We start from the raw sequence: 17330 nt of genomic DNA on the forward strand, positions 1-17330 counted from the left end.
GTGAAGGTGCACACTATAACTGCAGCCTTGGATGGAGGAGAGCAAAGACAAGCAGATGCATGAACTCATTGGCTGGAAGGCCTAGCCAAACCAGTGGGTTTGGGGTTCAGTGACAGACCCTATCTCTAAAAATAAAGGTGAAGAGAAAAGACAACCAACATTGACCTCAGGCCTCCATATGCACAAGCACACACCATACACACACAATACATACAATACTCTCACGCATACAATACAATACTCACACATACACACGCACTAAGTCACAAACATGTCAGTTGCAGGAAATTTGATACCATCTTCTGGCCCCTGAGACTGTTGTACTTACAAGGTGCTTATAAACTTAGTCAGGCAAGCACATATACATTATATGTGTGTATACAGACATATACATACATACATACATACATACATAGAGAGAGAGAAAGAAAGAGGGAAGAAGAAAGAGAGAGAGAGAAGAAAGGCTATACACCACTATTACAAAAGTTAGGAATAGGAATTTCCCATGAACTAGTAAAGAATCATGCTCCTCTACAAATCAGCTGTAAAATATGAAAAACTTTCAAGTCCACACTGTCCGACTGTCACCATTTTCTTTCCCTATAGCAGAACACCTAAGTTGGGTAATTTATAAGATATGGGGTTTCTTTAGTGATAGTTTCTGGAGAAAGGAAAGTTTGTTGGCTTGATCCTGTGTGTGTGTGTGGGGGGGGGTGTCTCATGCCACACCATCACATAACTGAGGCATCACCTGGCAGGAGCCCATAGAGAGTGGGGATAGGTCCACAGAAAAGAGGGCAGGCACAAAGGAGTTGGTCCTCTCTAACAGTCTGCCCTAAGAGAACCACTCCGATTCTCAAAAGAACTAATCCAGTCCCCTGAGACAGACATTAATCCTTTTTGACCTAATCATCTTTTAAAGACTTAAATTGCCTCTTTAAAGCCCACCTTTAATACTACCACTCTGATAAGCGTATTTGAATATGAGAGCTGGGCGTTGGGGGGGGTTGCTGGCACTGAACTGGAGGAAGATACAAGATGAGAAGGATAGAAGCAAAACTAAGAGAAAACTCACTGTAGTAAACACTGAGAAAGCACGGGAATAAGCTGATTTCTATATCTTGGCCAAGAAGAATCTTTGTGGGAATAATTCAAAGTTGGTTTACTGCTAGGAGCTCCATTAATAGTTTGCACTGTATTCATAGTTTAACAAAAACCTATATCTCCATGGATACTGAAAAAAAAGATGGTGACAAAATATAGCACCACATATGTATATTAAACACAGTCAGGAGTGGGGTGGTGAGACAGCTCAGCATTTATGAGAGCTTGCTGCTCTTGCAGAGGACCCAGGTTCAGTTCCCAGCATCCACATCAGACAGCTCATAACCACCTATAAGCTCCAGAGGATCTGATGCCCTTTTCTGGCCATGGGTGCTAACTCATACAGACAGGCACACACATATACATAAATGAAAATAATTTTTGAAGTAATCAGGACACTAGCAGCTGAAGGGTAGTTTTAAATCGAGAGCTGTTAATGATGGTGCACTCTTGAGAGCCCAAGGCAGAGGATGGTGAGAGTCTTAGGGTTTCTATTGCTACGACAAAACATCATGACCAAAAGGCAAGTTGGGGACAAAGGGGTTTATGTGGCTTATGCTACCACATTGCTGTCCATCACCAAAGGAAGTCAGGACAGGAACTCGAGTAAGGCAGGCACCCAGAGGCAGGAGCTGATGCAGAGGCCATGGAGGAGTGCTAAGTAGTACTTGCTTGCATCCCAAGGCTTGCTTGTTCTGCTTTCTTATAGAACCCAGGACTCTCAACCCAGGTGACCCACAATGGGCTGAGCCCTCCCCTTTGATCACCAATTAAGAAGTTTCCTTACAACTGGATCTTACGGATCCAGAAGGAAAACCGTGAGCACAAAGGAGCCCGCACGGGCATAAACACACCACCGAGTGAATGGTGTGAGGGCTCATCCTTACAGAATCCTGATGAATGGATGTGGAAAAACAGGAAGATGGACATCCTCAGGCAAACCCCAGCATAATAATGGCTGTGGAAGCAAAAGCTTCAATGGGGGTTGAGAGCTGTGTAATCTCAAAGTGCCCCCTTCCCCAGAGAGGAAAGTCACCACTTCACTATGCAGATGAGGCAGACACCAGCCTAGCCAAAGAATAGGGTCAATATCAGCAGCCTATGCTGCTGTTTCTCTTAGAAGGACACACGACGCTTCCATGAATTTGTTTTTTCATGAGAACTACTGGATTTACTAAGACCAAGTGAAAGAGATTATAAGGACAAATACCTCAGTTTTTATATACTAGCAACACATAGTTGGGGAAAATAAAATACTCCACCCTCCCCCAAAAAAATTAAAGACAGAAGGGAGCGCAAGAGGTGGCTCAATGGTTAAGAGCATTGGCTGCTCTTCCGGAGGCTCTGAGTTCAATTCCTAGCACCCACATGGTTGATGACAACCTTCTACTAACTCCAGTTCTAGAGGATCCAACGTCCTGTACTGGTCTCTGTTGGCACTGCACACAGACATGAATGCAGGAAAAACACCCATGCACATAGAATAAAAATACATTCTTCTTTTCAAAATAAAAACACACAAAAAAGGGCCAGGCATAGCCTGAGAAGAAACGTCCACAATGCGTATTTCTCCCCTCCCTCCATCTTCAGACTGCTTCAACCAATAAAAAGGAGTGTTTGTGTAAATAGTAAGCACAGAAGGCACCCAGGGAACACAGATTATAACCAAAGTGGTTGAATAATTCTCAGTCACTGTAGGGACTAAATCTGAAAGAATGACAGTACCGAGTGCTGGCAAGAACACTGAGCCTCAAATGTGGCTGTAAGATGACCAAAGGGCACGGCTGCTTTTGAAATCAGCATTTCATAGGTGAAGTGTGTGGTTGTCAACTCCCAGAAATTCCATTTTAAACAGCATAAGCACAACCTTAATCTAAGATAAAGGAAGGAAGGAAGAAAGGAAGGAAGGAAGGAAGGAAGGAAGGAAGGAAGGAAGGAAGGAAGGGAAAGAAAGAAAGGAAAGAAAGAAAGAAAGAAAAGAAAGGAAAGAAGGTAAGAAAAAGAAAGGAAGGAAGGAAGAAAGAAAGAAAGAAAGAAAGAAAGAAAGAAAGAAAGAAAGAAAGAAAGAAAGAAAGAAAGAAAGAAAGAAAGAAAGAAAGAAAGAAAGAAAGAGAAAAGCTGGAGAGGTGGCTCAGAGGTTAGAGACATGAATTGCCTGTGACCCCATCTCCGGAGTATCTAACACCCTCTGCTGGCCTTCGTGGGCACTGCACTTAGATGTGTGCACACATGTAAACACACACACACACACACACACACACACACACACACACACGACTTAAAAATCATTTCTTAAATGAAAAATATCCTACCAGTGGTTGCCCAGAATGCTGCTGGAGGTGGATGTGGAAATGCTGAGCAGCTAGAGGAAACAGGAACCTGTGTATCTTGATGGTGGTTGTGTGGACATGCTTTCAGAATGGGATGCATGCTTATACTGGGCTCTTATGGTATATTGCCTGTACTATAATAAATCCTTCCACTGTGCACTTACTGCCTGGTGGCGTCTCAGTATTCTAAGAACCACTTTTAGGTACACTGTTCTGCTCCTGCTTAGGCTCAGCTACTGTCTGGTCCTGGTGAGACTGTTCGAACAGGCTCCTCCCTGCAAGGTGAAAGCAGATGGCAGGTAGATACAGAGAAAGATCTGTGAGTCAGACACTCCTGGCTTGACCTCTGATCCTTCCAGGCCCTCTCCCTGGGAGATCCATATTAACATGGTACCATCAGCACAGTATGGACAGGAGATCTGAGTGGATCTGGCCCAGTGGCCTGCAACCTTATATACCTGCCAGATGGAAACACTGAACTCTCTCCCTCCCCTGCAGGTCCCGGACTGGCTTTCATTGCTTACCCCAAGGCTGTCACCATGATGCCTCTCTCCCCATTGTGGGCCACCTTGTTCTTCATGATGCTCATTTTCCTGGGCCTGGACAGTCAGGTGAGGGGTGGGAAGACAGAAGGGGATGGTGGGGGAGAGAAGGGGAAAAGCCAGGTCAGATAATGAGTGAGAGAGGGGAAGGGAAGAAAGGGGACTAGACAGGCCAGGTGCTACTCTTAGGAACAGCTTCTAGGCCCCAGAATCCTCTCTTGACCTTATACATCAGGCCACCAAGCAGCCCTGCCATTTTCTGGGTAGCCTGCAATCATAGACATGTCTACTTGGTGTTCCTCCATACCTTCTTGTTTTCTTTACCTGAAATTTCCAATTTAGGTGTTTGTGTTTTTCTCTTCTTCTTTCAGCTTTGTTTTTATTAAATTTATTGTATTCACTCATTCATTCATTATTCATTCGTTCATTCTCTGTGCGTGTGTCACACACCTGCCACAGGACACGTGCAGAGGTCAGAGGACAACTTGCGGAGATCAGCTCTCACCTTTTACCATGTGGGTGCCAGGGACAGAACTCAGGTCCTCGGACTTGGCAGAAAATTCCTTCACCCCATCTCTCCAGACCCCAATTCAGCTTTTAAGTCCTTCCGTTCTGATAGATGATTCCTAACCAGAGGCTCCTGGAAAAGCTGAAATAAGTCCTTAAGGAAGGTGGGCTGTGGCTAATAGTAATAGTAATAGTAATAATAATAGTAATAGTAATAGTAATAGTAGTAGTAATAATAATAATAATATAACCTAAGTTCCCTGTGTCCCCATCCCTACCAAGCCACAGAGCACATGGGACACAGGAAAGCCAGTTTCCTTCTCTGGCCCTGTGATGAGGTCTCCATGACCTGTTTCTGGCACCCTCTTTGTGCCTCAACCCCATTCACCCAACAGTTCTGTGCCCATTAGTCCCTATGGACTTCGGTCCATCCATCTATCCATCCCTCACTCTGCAACCATTGTCCTCAGAGCAGGTACATGATCAGCTCAAGAAGTGAACTGCATTCTCCTGTCCCCTCATCCTCTACACCAGCTTGTCTTCCCTTTCTGCTTCTCTCCACGCCCACTCTCTCGCTCCCCATAGCCTCCAAGCTTGAAGCCTGTGGCCTCTCTCTGCCCCATAGGTCTAGAATACAGCCTCTTCCTGCTGATGAGCACAGATGGGTGTCTAGCCCAGAGAACGGCTTCCAGACATGCTGGTGGATCTCAGTCATCCCGAGAAGTCTGTGTGGTGCAGAGAGGAAGCCCCGCTTGACAAGGGAAGCTGCCCTGATGCTCCTGCATTAGGGGGAGAATAGTGCCCAAGTTAGCCTGATGGGCACCGCTTTCACCCAGGACCTTGCAAGAGTCACTGAACACACAAGCCCTGGCCTGTGCGTCTGTCAATCTGGTCCCATTCCGTTTCTCTCTGGAGCTGGAAACCTTCCCCAGAAACCGCTAAGCTGTGCTGCAGAGGCGCTGGGTGTTTCTGCTGATAGCTTTTCCCTTCCATTGTTGTTGGCAAAGCCTCTTGCACATCAGGGCTCTGCAGCTGGGGTGTGAAGGGCCGAGGGTCCTGCCTGGCAGAGGAGGTGGGACGGAGGCAAGGACTCTGCTACGACCCCCACTGAGCTGGGCTCACTGGCTCTTCTGCCATGTGCTTAGGCTGTGTCCTCGGCCCACTCTCTGATAGTCACATGAGCTGAGGACCCCTGCTCATTGTCGGGTTTGAAAGCAGAAGCCAAGGCTTCGAGGTGCTGAGTGACTTGCTAGGACAGATACCAGGGTCTGCCTGCCTCTTACCTGTGCTGTCCACACCCCACACTCCAATTAGCTTCCTGCACAAGCAGCCTTCTTTGATTTCCATCTGCCTCCCGCAAGACCTAGGGAAAAGCTTGCCCTTGTTGTAACAGTCTTTGTTGTAGAAGCAGTGAAGAGGGTCCAGGGTTGATCATCAGTTCTGAATAGCTCCCAGCCACGTGATTTTTCAGAGTCACCACCCTTCTCTGTGCCCCAACCCTTTTTATATACTGGAAATACCTTGTCTGGGAAGATAGATATGAATCAGACAATTAGGGGTGCAGGGTCTCCCAACATGGTGGCCACCTGAAGTGGTGGGAGAGAACCTCAGAAGCAGGCTGGTTCACAGCCACGCTCTGCTACCAAGCACCTGGGTGACAGAGCTGAGTGTGCCTTTCCACCTAGCATAGGGCAGGGGGCTGTCACAGTCCTAGAAGTCAGACAACAGCCAGAGCCTGCTGCCAACAGATCACCAAACTCCTAGGACAGTTCAGCGATTCCTGCTTTGCCTTGAGGGCAGAGGCTGAGTCGGTCTCCTGTAACTCACAGAGCCATCACAAACCAGACTGCATGCCAAGGGACCCTGGGCAGTGGCTCCCATTCTCTCAGCATCTTTGACCTGGTCCACTCTACTGACATAATGAAGCCATTTGGTGCTAGGCTTGCTTTCGTCACTGTGGGATGGAGTGTGAAGGTGGAGAGCAGACCAATGAGAAGGAAGCCCCTGGTATAGGGACCTAGGGTACCAGAACTGGGCTTTGTCTGGGCTTCATGCATCCTCTCTCTCTCTCTTCAGTTCGTGTGTGTGGAGAGCCTTGTGACTGCTGTGGTAGACATGTACCCCAAGGTCTTCCGGCGAGGCTACCGGCGAGAACTGCTCATCCTGGCCTTGTCCATCATCTCCTATTTCCTAGGCCTGGTGATGCTGACAGAGGTAAGTGGTGTCAGCTGTACTCCATCAAACTCCAGCTCCGAGACCTCAGACCCTTTGGCTGTGGGCAGATCCAGCGCCTTCTCTGATACTTGGGTACCTGCCCTTCCTTTTGGTACACTATGAGACCCTCATTGAGCTCTGAGTACAAGGTCACCCCTGTGTCGGTACTAAAGGTGGCTGTCGCTAGATAAGGTAACTCACATGGGGACGTGTTAGGGCAGCCCTGGTCATCCCTTGGGTGACCATCCAGTGAAGAGAGCCACGTCAGCTCTCAGGCCTAGAACTGGCGCCTTGCCATTGCCTCAGGTTCAATACTGCCTTTTCCAGAACTCATCTCAGAACAGGTTTTTGCTATGTGTTCCAGCCTCAGCCCTCCTTGTGTTCCTCCTGCCTGTCCAAACAGGTGAGGTGGGCTTCTCCCTGACCCTGAGTTGAGGCGCTCTTCTAGCTAAACCATGTGCTCACCCGACCCCGCAGCTCTTCTGTTCCTGTTCTGTGTCAGGTATTGGAAGGTGAGATTAGGTGTCTTTCTCCTCATAATGCACAAAGATAATTAATGCAAGGAGACGGGGAGGGGGAGATCTGCTGCCAAGAGACACAAAGAGGTTGTGTGAGAAACAGGGAGGAGTGGGGAACTGGAATCCATCAAGCAGCTGGGGTGAAACAGAGGCCAGCCGTTCCCAGAGGTCCTCTTTCACATCCCCCTCCCAGTCAGGCTACAGCCTCAGGAAAGTTCCCCTGCTTCCCTCCCCATCAGGCTTCCTATCACACACACACACCCGCACACACTCGAACACGCACGCACACGTTCATCGCTGTGTTCCCAGCTCACTCCCTGTCCCTCTCTCTGTTTCAGAGATCTCTGATCAGCCTTTGCCCTGTTCTCACTGTTACATTAAGGACAGTGACAGTCACTGTTTGAGCAGATGAATGCCGTGAGGGTCTAGTTCCTGCTCTCTGTGCAATGGTTCTACCTCGGGTTTCTCCATGCAGGGAGGCCAGGCTACAGTGAGTAGGGCCTCATTAAGCACTGGTTAATTACACAGAATGGAATCATTTGTCAAATACAAACTGGCGGCGGGGGGCGGGGGGGCTAACCTGATGCCTTAAAGAAGCTAATGGGAAGGCTGGCTTGGGTATTGCTGACTCTCAGCACAGCCTGCCCTGGGTTGCCCCCAGTGCTCAGAGCCTCTCCCCAAAGGCACATGGTGACTCCCGGGGGCCGTCAGGGAGCCGGCGCTCCAGCCAACCGAGACTATTAATCAGCAGGCATTTTGAGCTTCGCATGCCAGCCCTACTCCCCCACAGAGGGGGATCTTCAAGCCACTGTGCTGTGGGAGTTCACAGTGGACGCAGCCAGCCATGTGAGCCTCAGTCATCCTGGTGGTTGCCTGCCAGAGCCTCTCTCTCACTTGCACGCAGTTAAAGCTCAGGTCGGAGGAAAACTACCCATCTCGTACTTTCCACCACAGCAGCGGGCCCGGAGCCCTGCTGCTCAGTTCTCAGACCCTCCACTCAGGTCTGTGACAGAGTGCTGCAGGTGACCTTGCCCCTTGGTGCCTCCGTTTCCCTGCAGAGACACTGGATAGCAATAGCCATGTCTGTCGTTTATTGTTGGAGGAGGAGGCAGCCACCTAGTATGTTAAGGCATGGAAAAGTGAAAGACAGTCTAGCCTCGGATCCCTTCCTGGGGCTGTGTTGTGAGGACTCTGTCACCAGGTGATGGCATGTGGACATCAGAGCAGGGATTCTTAAGCTTTGCCGCACAGAGCCTTTTCTCACCCAAGAGATTTGTACGTGGCCCTGGGGATATAGGAATCTAAAATGGATAGACAGAGTCTGGAGAGCTGGCCCCGTGGGTAAGCGCACTGGCCGCGCTTGCAGAAGGCCTGAGTTTGATCCTCAGGACCCATGTGGCAGCTCACAACCATCTTAAGCTTTAGTCCCATAGGACCCAATGCCCTCTTCTAGCCTCCACAGGCATTTCACACATGTGGTACACAGACATCGATGCAGGCAAAATACTCACATACATGTAAATGATAATAAATAAGCATACAAACCAAACATTTATTGAAGTAAGCTGTGAAGAAATTTCTTTGAAAGCAATTCTTTGGTGTACGTATAATCTTGTCATTCATCAACACAAAAGCAAAAGTGCATACTAAGGAGGTGGCTATGCCTACATGAAGAATCAGATCTTGGCTGGATGTTTGATACTGCAGGACACAGAATGTCTTTAACGATTTTCAGAGTTGACTGATATGATATTTTGGTTTTATGATCATCAGCACTGAGAATACCTCATAAATACATATTTGGCAACTTCAGATGCATGTCCAGGGTCATTTCGGAAACTAATTCTGTCCTAATCCCAAAACAAATTTATTGACTAATCAATCCTTTATGCAACTGAAACACTGTGGACTATGCATGATAGAAGACAGCCCAAGGGATGTGATCGAGGGGACCCTGTTCCAAGTGAGTCCCCCATTGGCAAACACAGGAGGCCCTGAGCTCTCTGGCTCTGACTTGCCCCACCTGACCCTTCCAAGAGCTTTCACATTGATTTTCCTGCATCTGTGCTCCTCAAGGACCCTCCGTGTATCAGGAAGATTTTCCTTAACAGATGCCATTTCTACCCGAATCCAGATCTGGCCTTTTCTCCCCTTCCCCTCCCAGACCACCCTCCTCCCAACCCCACTCCTCGTGAGAGGCCTTCCTGGATCTCTCTGAGTGGCAGGGCTTTCGCTGAGCTTCTTCAGACTTGCTCAGACAGGCGTTCCTTCGCGTGAGAACCACCGTGAGCAGCAGATCTGCGCGTGCCTGGGTCCTTCCTGTTTCCCCAGGACCAGTGCACATCCTGCCATGTGTGGCAGTCCTCTCCGGATTCTTCATAATGCCCAACATCATATCAATACCGCGTGAAGAGCTTCTCTGCACTGTTTAAGGGGAACTGGCCAGGGGTGTGTTAAGGTTCTCTAGGGCAACGGAGTATAAAGGGAGGTTCACTGGGAAGTCTTACATGGCCGGGGCTGCTCCCTAGAGAGAAACTCGATACCATGGTTGGTTGTTAACTGGGACTGGAGGCCCAGGAAGGCCACTGGGAATACACAAACATCGTGTCTGTGTTAGAAAGCTGGAGAGGCTGGGGTCGGTGGAGGGTGGTGGGGAGTGCAATAGAAGGACACACGGAGCGATAGATAAAGACATGCCTCTCCTCAAATCTCTTTCGAGCTGGGTGCTGCCCGCCCTGAGGCCACGTTTTCTCACTTTGATCAATTCTTTCTGGAAGCATTCCCACAGACATGCCCAGAGGCCAGGTCTCACAGGTTGCTGCTGATTCTGGTCAGACTGACAATAAGACCAGGCACGGAGAGGCCGACTGTGTGTGGCAGAGTAGGTCCACAGGCAATCTCTCATCAGCAATTCATCCCAATGATGAGCCGTGCACCTACTGTGTGTCCATTTCCAAGCAAGTCAGCTAGTACCACGCAACAAACCATGCCCCGGCCCAGTCTAGGGAACCTACAGTGCACTGGGGGCCTGTGCTGAGAGCTGGAGGTACAACAAGGATAGAGGTGTGGGGGCTTCCTGGGCAGAGCTCACAGCTCTCAGCTGTTGACAGAGCACTTTGAGGATTACCTTGTGAGTTCATACAGTATGGTCTAGGGGCCTGAAGAAAGTGTGGCTGAGCCAGGTACAGTGGTGCACACTTGTAATCCCAGCACTTAGGGAGACAGAGCCAGTCATATCTCTGTGAGTTCGAGGCCAGCCTGGTCTGCAAAGCAAAAGTCCAGGACAGCCAAGGCTACACAGAATAACCCTGTCTTAAAAAAAAAAAAAAAAAAAAAAAAAGGAGTGAGGCTGAGGAAAGGAGGGCTTCTCAAAGGAAGTGACATTTGGACTGAGCTTTAAAAGAACTTAACCCCCTGCAGAGTAAGGCTGCTTTGCTGAGAATGGGTGGTGGGCCGGGTTGGAGGGAGCGGAGGATAATTTTAAGCCTCTGAAAAGATGGGAGAGGGTGAGACAAGTGGCAATGAGGCATCGCTGGAGGCTGCTGGAATCCAGGGAGAGGTGTTGAAGTCATCCGCCCTGCACTCTGATTTCAGTGGAGCCTCAAGGCCGCAGACCACCTACCACCCCAACAACCCTGGACAGGGCCTTGGGGCAGCCAGCTGCAGAAGGTGTAGCGCTCAGACTAGAGATGAGCAAACTACTGGCTGGCAGCCACTGGAGCAGAGAGCAGACCCCGTGGAGGTCAGCTACTGACCCTGTTCTCCAACGTGTCTGTCTGTGTGTCTGTCCTTCTGCCCACAGGGAGGCATGTACATCTTCCAGCTTTTTGACTCATACGCTGCCAGCGGCATGTGCTTGCTCTTTGTGGCCATCTTCGAGTGCGTCTGCATCGGCTGGGTGTACGGTAAGTGGAGTCTGGGCCCCTGATAAGCTCTATCTGTCTAGGCAGTTTCCCTGGGGACTCAAGTCCCCTCCTACTTTATTTTTAATGCCAGTATAGGGTGTTCAGGACCCAGGCACCCTGACCCCTGGCCATTCCTACCCTGAGGCTCACTCTTCCCCTTTGTGATATTTGTGTCCCAGAGGGAGACATCAGGCTGAGCTACTAGCACGAGCCACCCCCTCATTCGTTCCACCTTCTTGTCCTCACACAAACCAGGATGAGAGCTTCTGTCTCCAGGACAGGCATAATGCAGCTTTGGAACAATAACCACTCTTCGCAAGCAGCCCAGACAGCCCTCACTTCCAGAGCCCAATTCCCTGTCCTCACCTTGCCCGTTGTGTTTATTGGTTTTGCATCACTGCAAAGAAATGCCTTTAAGAAGGGCTACTTAGGAGGCAGAGGGCTAGCAGAACTCATGGTTCTGGAGTTCAAGTCCAAGGTTGAATGATGCCATTGCTTCTGCTCCTGGTGGAGGCCTGTCACAGTGGGAGTGTGAAGTGGAGAAAGCCATCACATCTCTAGCCAGGAACAGAGACGGGCACCCTAACCACTGACCAAAGGACCCCTGTAGAGCCCTACTTCCCAGAGCAGAATAGGACTACCTCATAATGCCACTCAAGGGACCCGGCTTTACATGCGGGCAGACGACACTCAAGCCCAAGCACCCTATGTTCCATGCTGGGGAAGGCAGGCCCACCTTAACTCTTCTCTGAGACACACATGTCTGTCTGCTTTCTTCCGGATAGGAAGCAACCAGTTCTATGACAATATCGAGGACATGATTGGCTACCGGCCACTGTCGCTCATCAAGTGGTGCTGGAAAGTCGTGACCCCTGGGATCTGTGCGGTAAGGCTGGTGGAAAGCCATCCCCTGCCCTTCCACTTGCTCCCTAGCTACTCTAGCCAGCTCAGCTGAGGCTGTCCCTGAGGAGGGTCATGTCCTCCAAGCCCCTGCCACCTGCCACTGTTGGAACTGATGTCTCAGGTCAGGCTCTGGGCTTGCTGAGGCAGGCCCTCACTCAAATTCCTACCTCTGTGTTGTGACCCTGAAACCCTTGGGTCTCTCCCATGTCAGGGTCTTGGGTTCAATGTATACCAGCCTGATATTGGTCCACCTTCTTGGGGACCAGGGGTATGCAAACATGAGTGAGGAGACTTGTTACCAAGACAGTGATGGACAGAGGTGAGGATGTTGAGGCTTATGCTCTGTCCCTGGAACCAGGCCACAGACCAGCTTTGGTAAGAGGAGACCTAACATAGAAAAATGGCCTCGTTGTTCTTTGTCCTGTCTTTGGCTCTGGAGGCATCTGAACTTCTCTTTCCAATTGAAGGGATCAGAACAGCAGATCTGAGATAGCCCTAAGACAAGCTGATTAGGCAGATGCTGGGGAAACGAATCCCTGGAGAGGGACAAATACCACAGTCCTGGAGAGGCCCCAGGGCCTCTGTGTTCCAACAGTTAGATTGGCTTCTTCCCATGGTCCTGCGTCAGGCTCACTGTGGACAGCTGACGTGCCAGGGCCCTCGGAGTAGGACAGGGCCGAGGAGCAACACCAAGAACCTCCATCTGCCTCTCCGCAGGGCATCTTCATCTTCTTTCTAGTCAAGTACAAGCCACTCAAGTACAACAACGTGTACACTTACCCAGCTTGGGGCTACAGCATCGGCTGGCTCATGGCTCTGTCCTCCATGCTCTGCATCCCGCTCTGGATCTTCATCAAGCTGTGGAAGACAGAGGGCACACTGCCTGAGGTGAGCAGCTAGGGAGGCTGGGTCTGGATGGAAGGCTCCTCTTTGGCAGGGCCTTCCATCAGCCATGCCAGCAGCACCTCTATGAGATTTCTGGGTTGAGCCAGATTCTGTGACTCCTGCCTCAGCCTCCCCACTCACCAAACAGATTGGCATTGCCTCTTAATTGATAAGGGGTGTGAGAGGTCTGGGGATTCCTACAGGGAAAGCATTTGGAATCATGATCTGAACTGAGGTGAAGCCAAATGACAGTTCTGACTTGGCCCTGTCAGGCCGCAGGGAGAGATAGGTACCATCTAAAATGCTTCCTCCAGTTCCCTGCCCATGGGTACTGGGCTCCAGCAGAGGCAGATGGGTGGGGAAGGTCTCTTTTGTTATTTACAGAAGGGTCAAGGGCAGTTGGTTAATTCAGACGGAGACCAAACTATCCAGAGGGGAACTGACCTGGGACTTTAAAACCTCAGCCTCAGAACACCCTGCTCAGCACCGGCAGCCTCCTGGTACTTACAAGCCCTTTTCTGAATTCTTCCTGTCACCCTAGCTCATACCCTACCCACCCAGACAGCAGAGCTTGTTATAGAGTGAGCTCTCTGATCTAGGCCAGCCTCAAGCCAGTACCTGTCCATTCACTCTTGAGCCAGAGGCCCACACAGCCTCTGTCAGAGACAGGAAGGATCTAGAGGGAAGTGAGGGTGCAGGGACCTTCCCAGAAGAACAGAGCAGAGGAGGAACCATGTTTGAACTGTTGCTGGTCTGTTGGTCTGAGCTTCACAGTAATTCCAGGCAGCAGCTGAGGAAACTGAAGCATGGAGTTTACATCTTACCTGTGTAGGTGGTGAGGCAGTGATGTGAACCCAGGCTCCTGCCTCCAGAGCCACTTCTCTAGACCTTGGTCTAAGAGCCTGGTGCAGGCCTGGCTCTTGCAGGAGGCACAGTTAGTCAGCTTCCATGAGTCTGAGTAATAATCCTAAGAATGTCGACAGTGTGGCTTCCACCCAAAAGACAAGAGCCAATCTTGCCCTTGACCATTAAGCCACCCCAAAGTCTTTGCAGCCTTTTTTTCAGGAAAGGGCCCATGCTCAGGAGGGCCTCCTGAATCCTGGCCCCAGAGCAGGGCAGATGGTGCCGAGGTGAGAGCTATGTGCGAGATGCCTTCCGAGAGGTTGAGGAGGCTGAATTGGGGATGGCGTCTGCCTCTAAGCATAGGTTGAGGAGCTCAGTACCCACCTTCCTTCTATACTGCAGTGGTGTGGTGACTAACCGAGGGCAGGCAGGCCTCTGATTAACCAAAATTCATACCAGTAGGCTCGGAAGTCTCTTTCCCTCTGGTCGCTGCCTGTCATCCTGGCCCACAGATAGAGGGATGCAGCCAGAGGTCAGGAGACTGGCTGGCACATCCATTGGGCCACTTCAAAGCCCAGCTCCCCCTATGCCAAGGAAGGAACGGGGTGGCAGGCCCTGATTTGGACTGGTCACCTCCCACATCCGTGCTGCAGGAGGCTCCATCTCCTTACTTCTCACCCACGGCCAGGTGTGGGGACCTCAGCCACCCCTGTTTCTGGTGATAGGAACTTACAGAGGTAATACCTCAACCAGAACCCAGAAGTAAGGCAGAGCCAGGGCCTGGCACCAGTCTGATGGTTCCAAGGAACCTCTGTACAGCTGGGGAGGTAGGAGCGTACAGATCCCGGGACCCCAGCAAGCTTGCTCACACATGCTTTTCCTCCTCTCCAACCATCTAGAAATTACAGAAGTTGACAGTCCCCAGTGCTGATCTGAAAATGCGGGGCAAGCTTGGGGCCAGCCCACGGACGGTGACCGTTAATGACTGTGAGTCCAAGGTCAAGGGCGACGGCACCATCTCTGCCATCACAGAGAAGGAGACGCACTTCTGAGTCCCGCCCGGCCACTTGGATGCGATTCCCACCTTCCTTCCCTGCCTGTAAATGAATCCCGAACCTCGTACTTCACCTAATGTTAGGGGCTTGCTCGTCTGCACAGGACTTATTAACACGTTAACTCCCAGCCGGCCACTGTGTGCCCTGTACCTTCGCCTCACCCCTGTGATCATGGGCGTATCCACTTCGCCATGATGATTCTGTACAGTGACTTAGCAGATCCCGGCCCAGGGTGACTCAACCTGTGTTCGCTAGAGTCCTTGTATTATGCTGTCAACTTTTATGCTTTGGGCAGGTGGAGTGAGAGAGCGGTGCCCATCCACCTCTGGTTTTTAGACTTTCCTGATTTTTGTCTCTGAACTTCCCTGGCCGCCCTCCTCTGTACCCTAGGAACAGTTTGTTTTATTTTATTTTGTTTTCTCTTGGTCTTCCCCTCTTCCATCAACAGGACCTTCCACATGTCAAGGTTGCAAGACAGAGAAGAAAACAGGACTCCTGAGTAATCAGGAGTTGATGACTGTCCCGCCCAGTGACTTTGGCCACCCCCTTCTTTCTCTTCCCGAGCCTCAGTTTCTCCATCTCCCAGGATGAGGGAAGAGATAGAGTGGGATGTTCCCTTTGAAGCAGAGAAGACTGCCTGCCTCGCTGCCTTGCAGGACACTTTGACCTGCGGAGACTTGCAAGGGTCTTCTCTGTCCCTCTTCTGACCTCGCTGCCCCGCCCCCTAGCTTATCTTCAGTCAGACCTATCACAAACGATGTGGGGAGGCGTGTCTTCCTAACAACTGGAGTTTTAGCTTAGATCCATGGAGACCAGCCCATCCCCAGTCTCCGTGGCAGGGGCTCCCACCATCCACCCAGCCTTCTTGGCCACCAGCTCTGTCCCTCCTTCCTAGGTAGGGATAGGCAGAAGGTAACCATCTCCTCTTGCAGCTGCCTGGCCAGGATCTGTGGCTTAGGATCTATGGCCACCCCTGCAGGAGAGCTACAGTGAGGCCTGGGGCTGGATCCCACCCACAGCCCCTTCCTTGTTCACCCCTTCTCTCCCTCTCATCACCTGCCCTTTTTCTCTACCTTCCTTCCTGTTCTGGAAGATCCTGCGAGCAGACATCTTATTCTGGAGCCATTCCACCTGCCTGTCACCTGGGTCTGAGGAGCCCTCACATCCACTTGCCAGAGGGAAGAACAGGGCATCCATCCCTCAGGTTCTTCCTTGGAAATGGAGAACAGATGTGATCGGTGGGGTGGTGGCTGGAGAGGCTGGTGCTGTGTCCTCCTGCCTGGCTCAGAGTTCTGGAACTTATCTCTCTTCCTCATCTGCTGGGTTTCTCAACTGCTTTGTCTGCCCAGCTACTGGGGGGATGGAAAATGGGGCGGGAAGGGGCATCCTTTCCCTCTTGCTATAGTCTCCTAGATTCATCTGTGGAAAGATGAGATTTCTTCATGCTAAGGCCCCAGTGTCCTGTCAGAGGCCTGAAGTCTCTATTTACCCAAAGCTTCCAGATTCTCAGCTGTTCGGCCCAGCTCCCTCCTTTCCACCTAAAGCCTGAGCCGGCTGAGCCAAGTGCCCGGCACCCCTCCCCCCCCATCCAATTGGGCACTTGTCCAGGACACACCACTACCCAGATGCTCACACACAGACCACACATTCCTTCTGGGAAGGTCAGCATCATCCTGTAGACGACCTGTGGGGTTGGTCCTCGATTGCTGTCCCCACCAACAACCCTGAGGAGGGAGGCTGCCCATTGCTGCTATTGCTCCTCACCACCAACTCCCTCGAGGATGGACAGACGGATCCCCGATGTCTGTTGTCATAGACACATGTGTTGTACATATGGCCCTTAACACTTGACATGCTTAACACTACTCATGGGGCAGGGTAGAGGGAGGCTTGTGGTTTGGGGGTTGGTTTTGTTGTTTTTTGTTGTTGGTTTTTTTTTATATAATTTCACACTAGTATTTGGGTAACTGTAGGGAGAGGCGGGCTGGGGGACATGTCATCACGACAACTTTTTTGATATTCATTAGAAATGAAGACGATGCAATATATATCCTTTCTGAGATATTTACAGTATTATTAAAAAAATGAAAAGGGTTGGGCTGTTTTGCATAACAAACTTTTTATTGGCAACCCAAAGAGCACAAGATTGTCTGTCTTCTCGTTTTTAAAAATTAAAAGATGTGGATAAACTCCCACGTGGCTGTTCCCAGCAGACAGTCTTTATCGGCTTTTCCTCCCGCCTTTGGGTGTCTGCGGGGTATGCCTCCGTCGTAGCCATCTTGGTTCTGTAGCGAACGGCTGAGATCTCCACTCTGCATTACAGACCAGACAATATGGGGAGCGGTGGTGTTTCGGCCCCCCCTCCTTTGAGGCACAGATACTTCATGTGAGCTGAGTGTTCAGCAGATCTCTCTCTCTCTCTCTCTCTCTCTTTCTAATTCTCACAACCACCCACCCATTTTACAGACAGGGGAAACCAAAGCACAGAGACGTCTAACGATTTGCCTCCCATAGTCACAGAATC

At 50.6% G+C, this 17330-nt stretch overlaps 1 protein-coding gene across 1 annotated transcript in view; it reads left to right on the forward strand.

Moving 5' to 3' along the window:
- Positions 1-17018, forward strand: part of Slc6a11 (solute carrier family 6 member 11) — a 118741-nt gene extending 101723 nt beyond the window's left edge. Inside the window, exons 9-14 of the mRNA XM_021637653.2 lie at positions 3933-4045; positions 6560-6697; positions 11018-11120; positions 11906-12006; positions 12741-12911; positions 14651-17018. Coding sequence (XP_021493328.1) covers positions 3933-4045; positions 6560-6697; positions 11018-11120; positions 11906-12006; positions 12741-12911; positions 14651-14803 — 779 coding nt within the window. The 3' untranslated portion in view covers positions 14804-17018. The remainder of the gene's footprint in view (positions 1-3932; positions 4046-6559; positions 6698-11017; positions 11121-11905; positions 12007-12740; positions 12912-14650) is intronic.
- Positions 17019-17330: the final 312 nt, after the last annotated feature.

This window comes from Meriones unguiculatus, chromosome 5, assembly GCF_030254825.1.
Source record: "Meriones unguiculatus strain TT.TT164.6M chromosome 5, Bangor_MerUng_6.1, whole genome shotgun sequence".
Taxonomy (NCBI): domain Eukaryota; kingdom Metazoa; phylum Chordata; class Mammalia; order Rodentia; family Muridae; genus Meriones; species Meriones unguiculatus.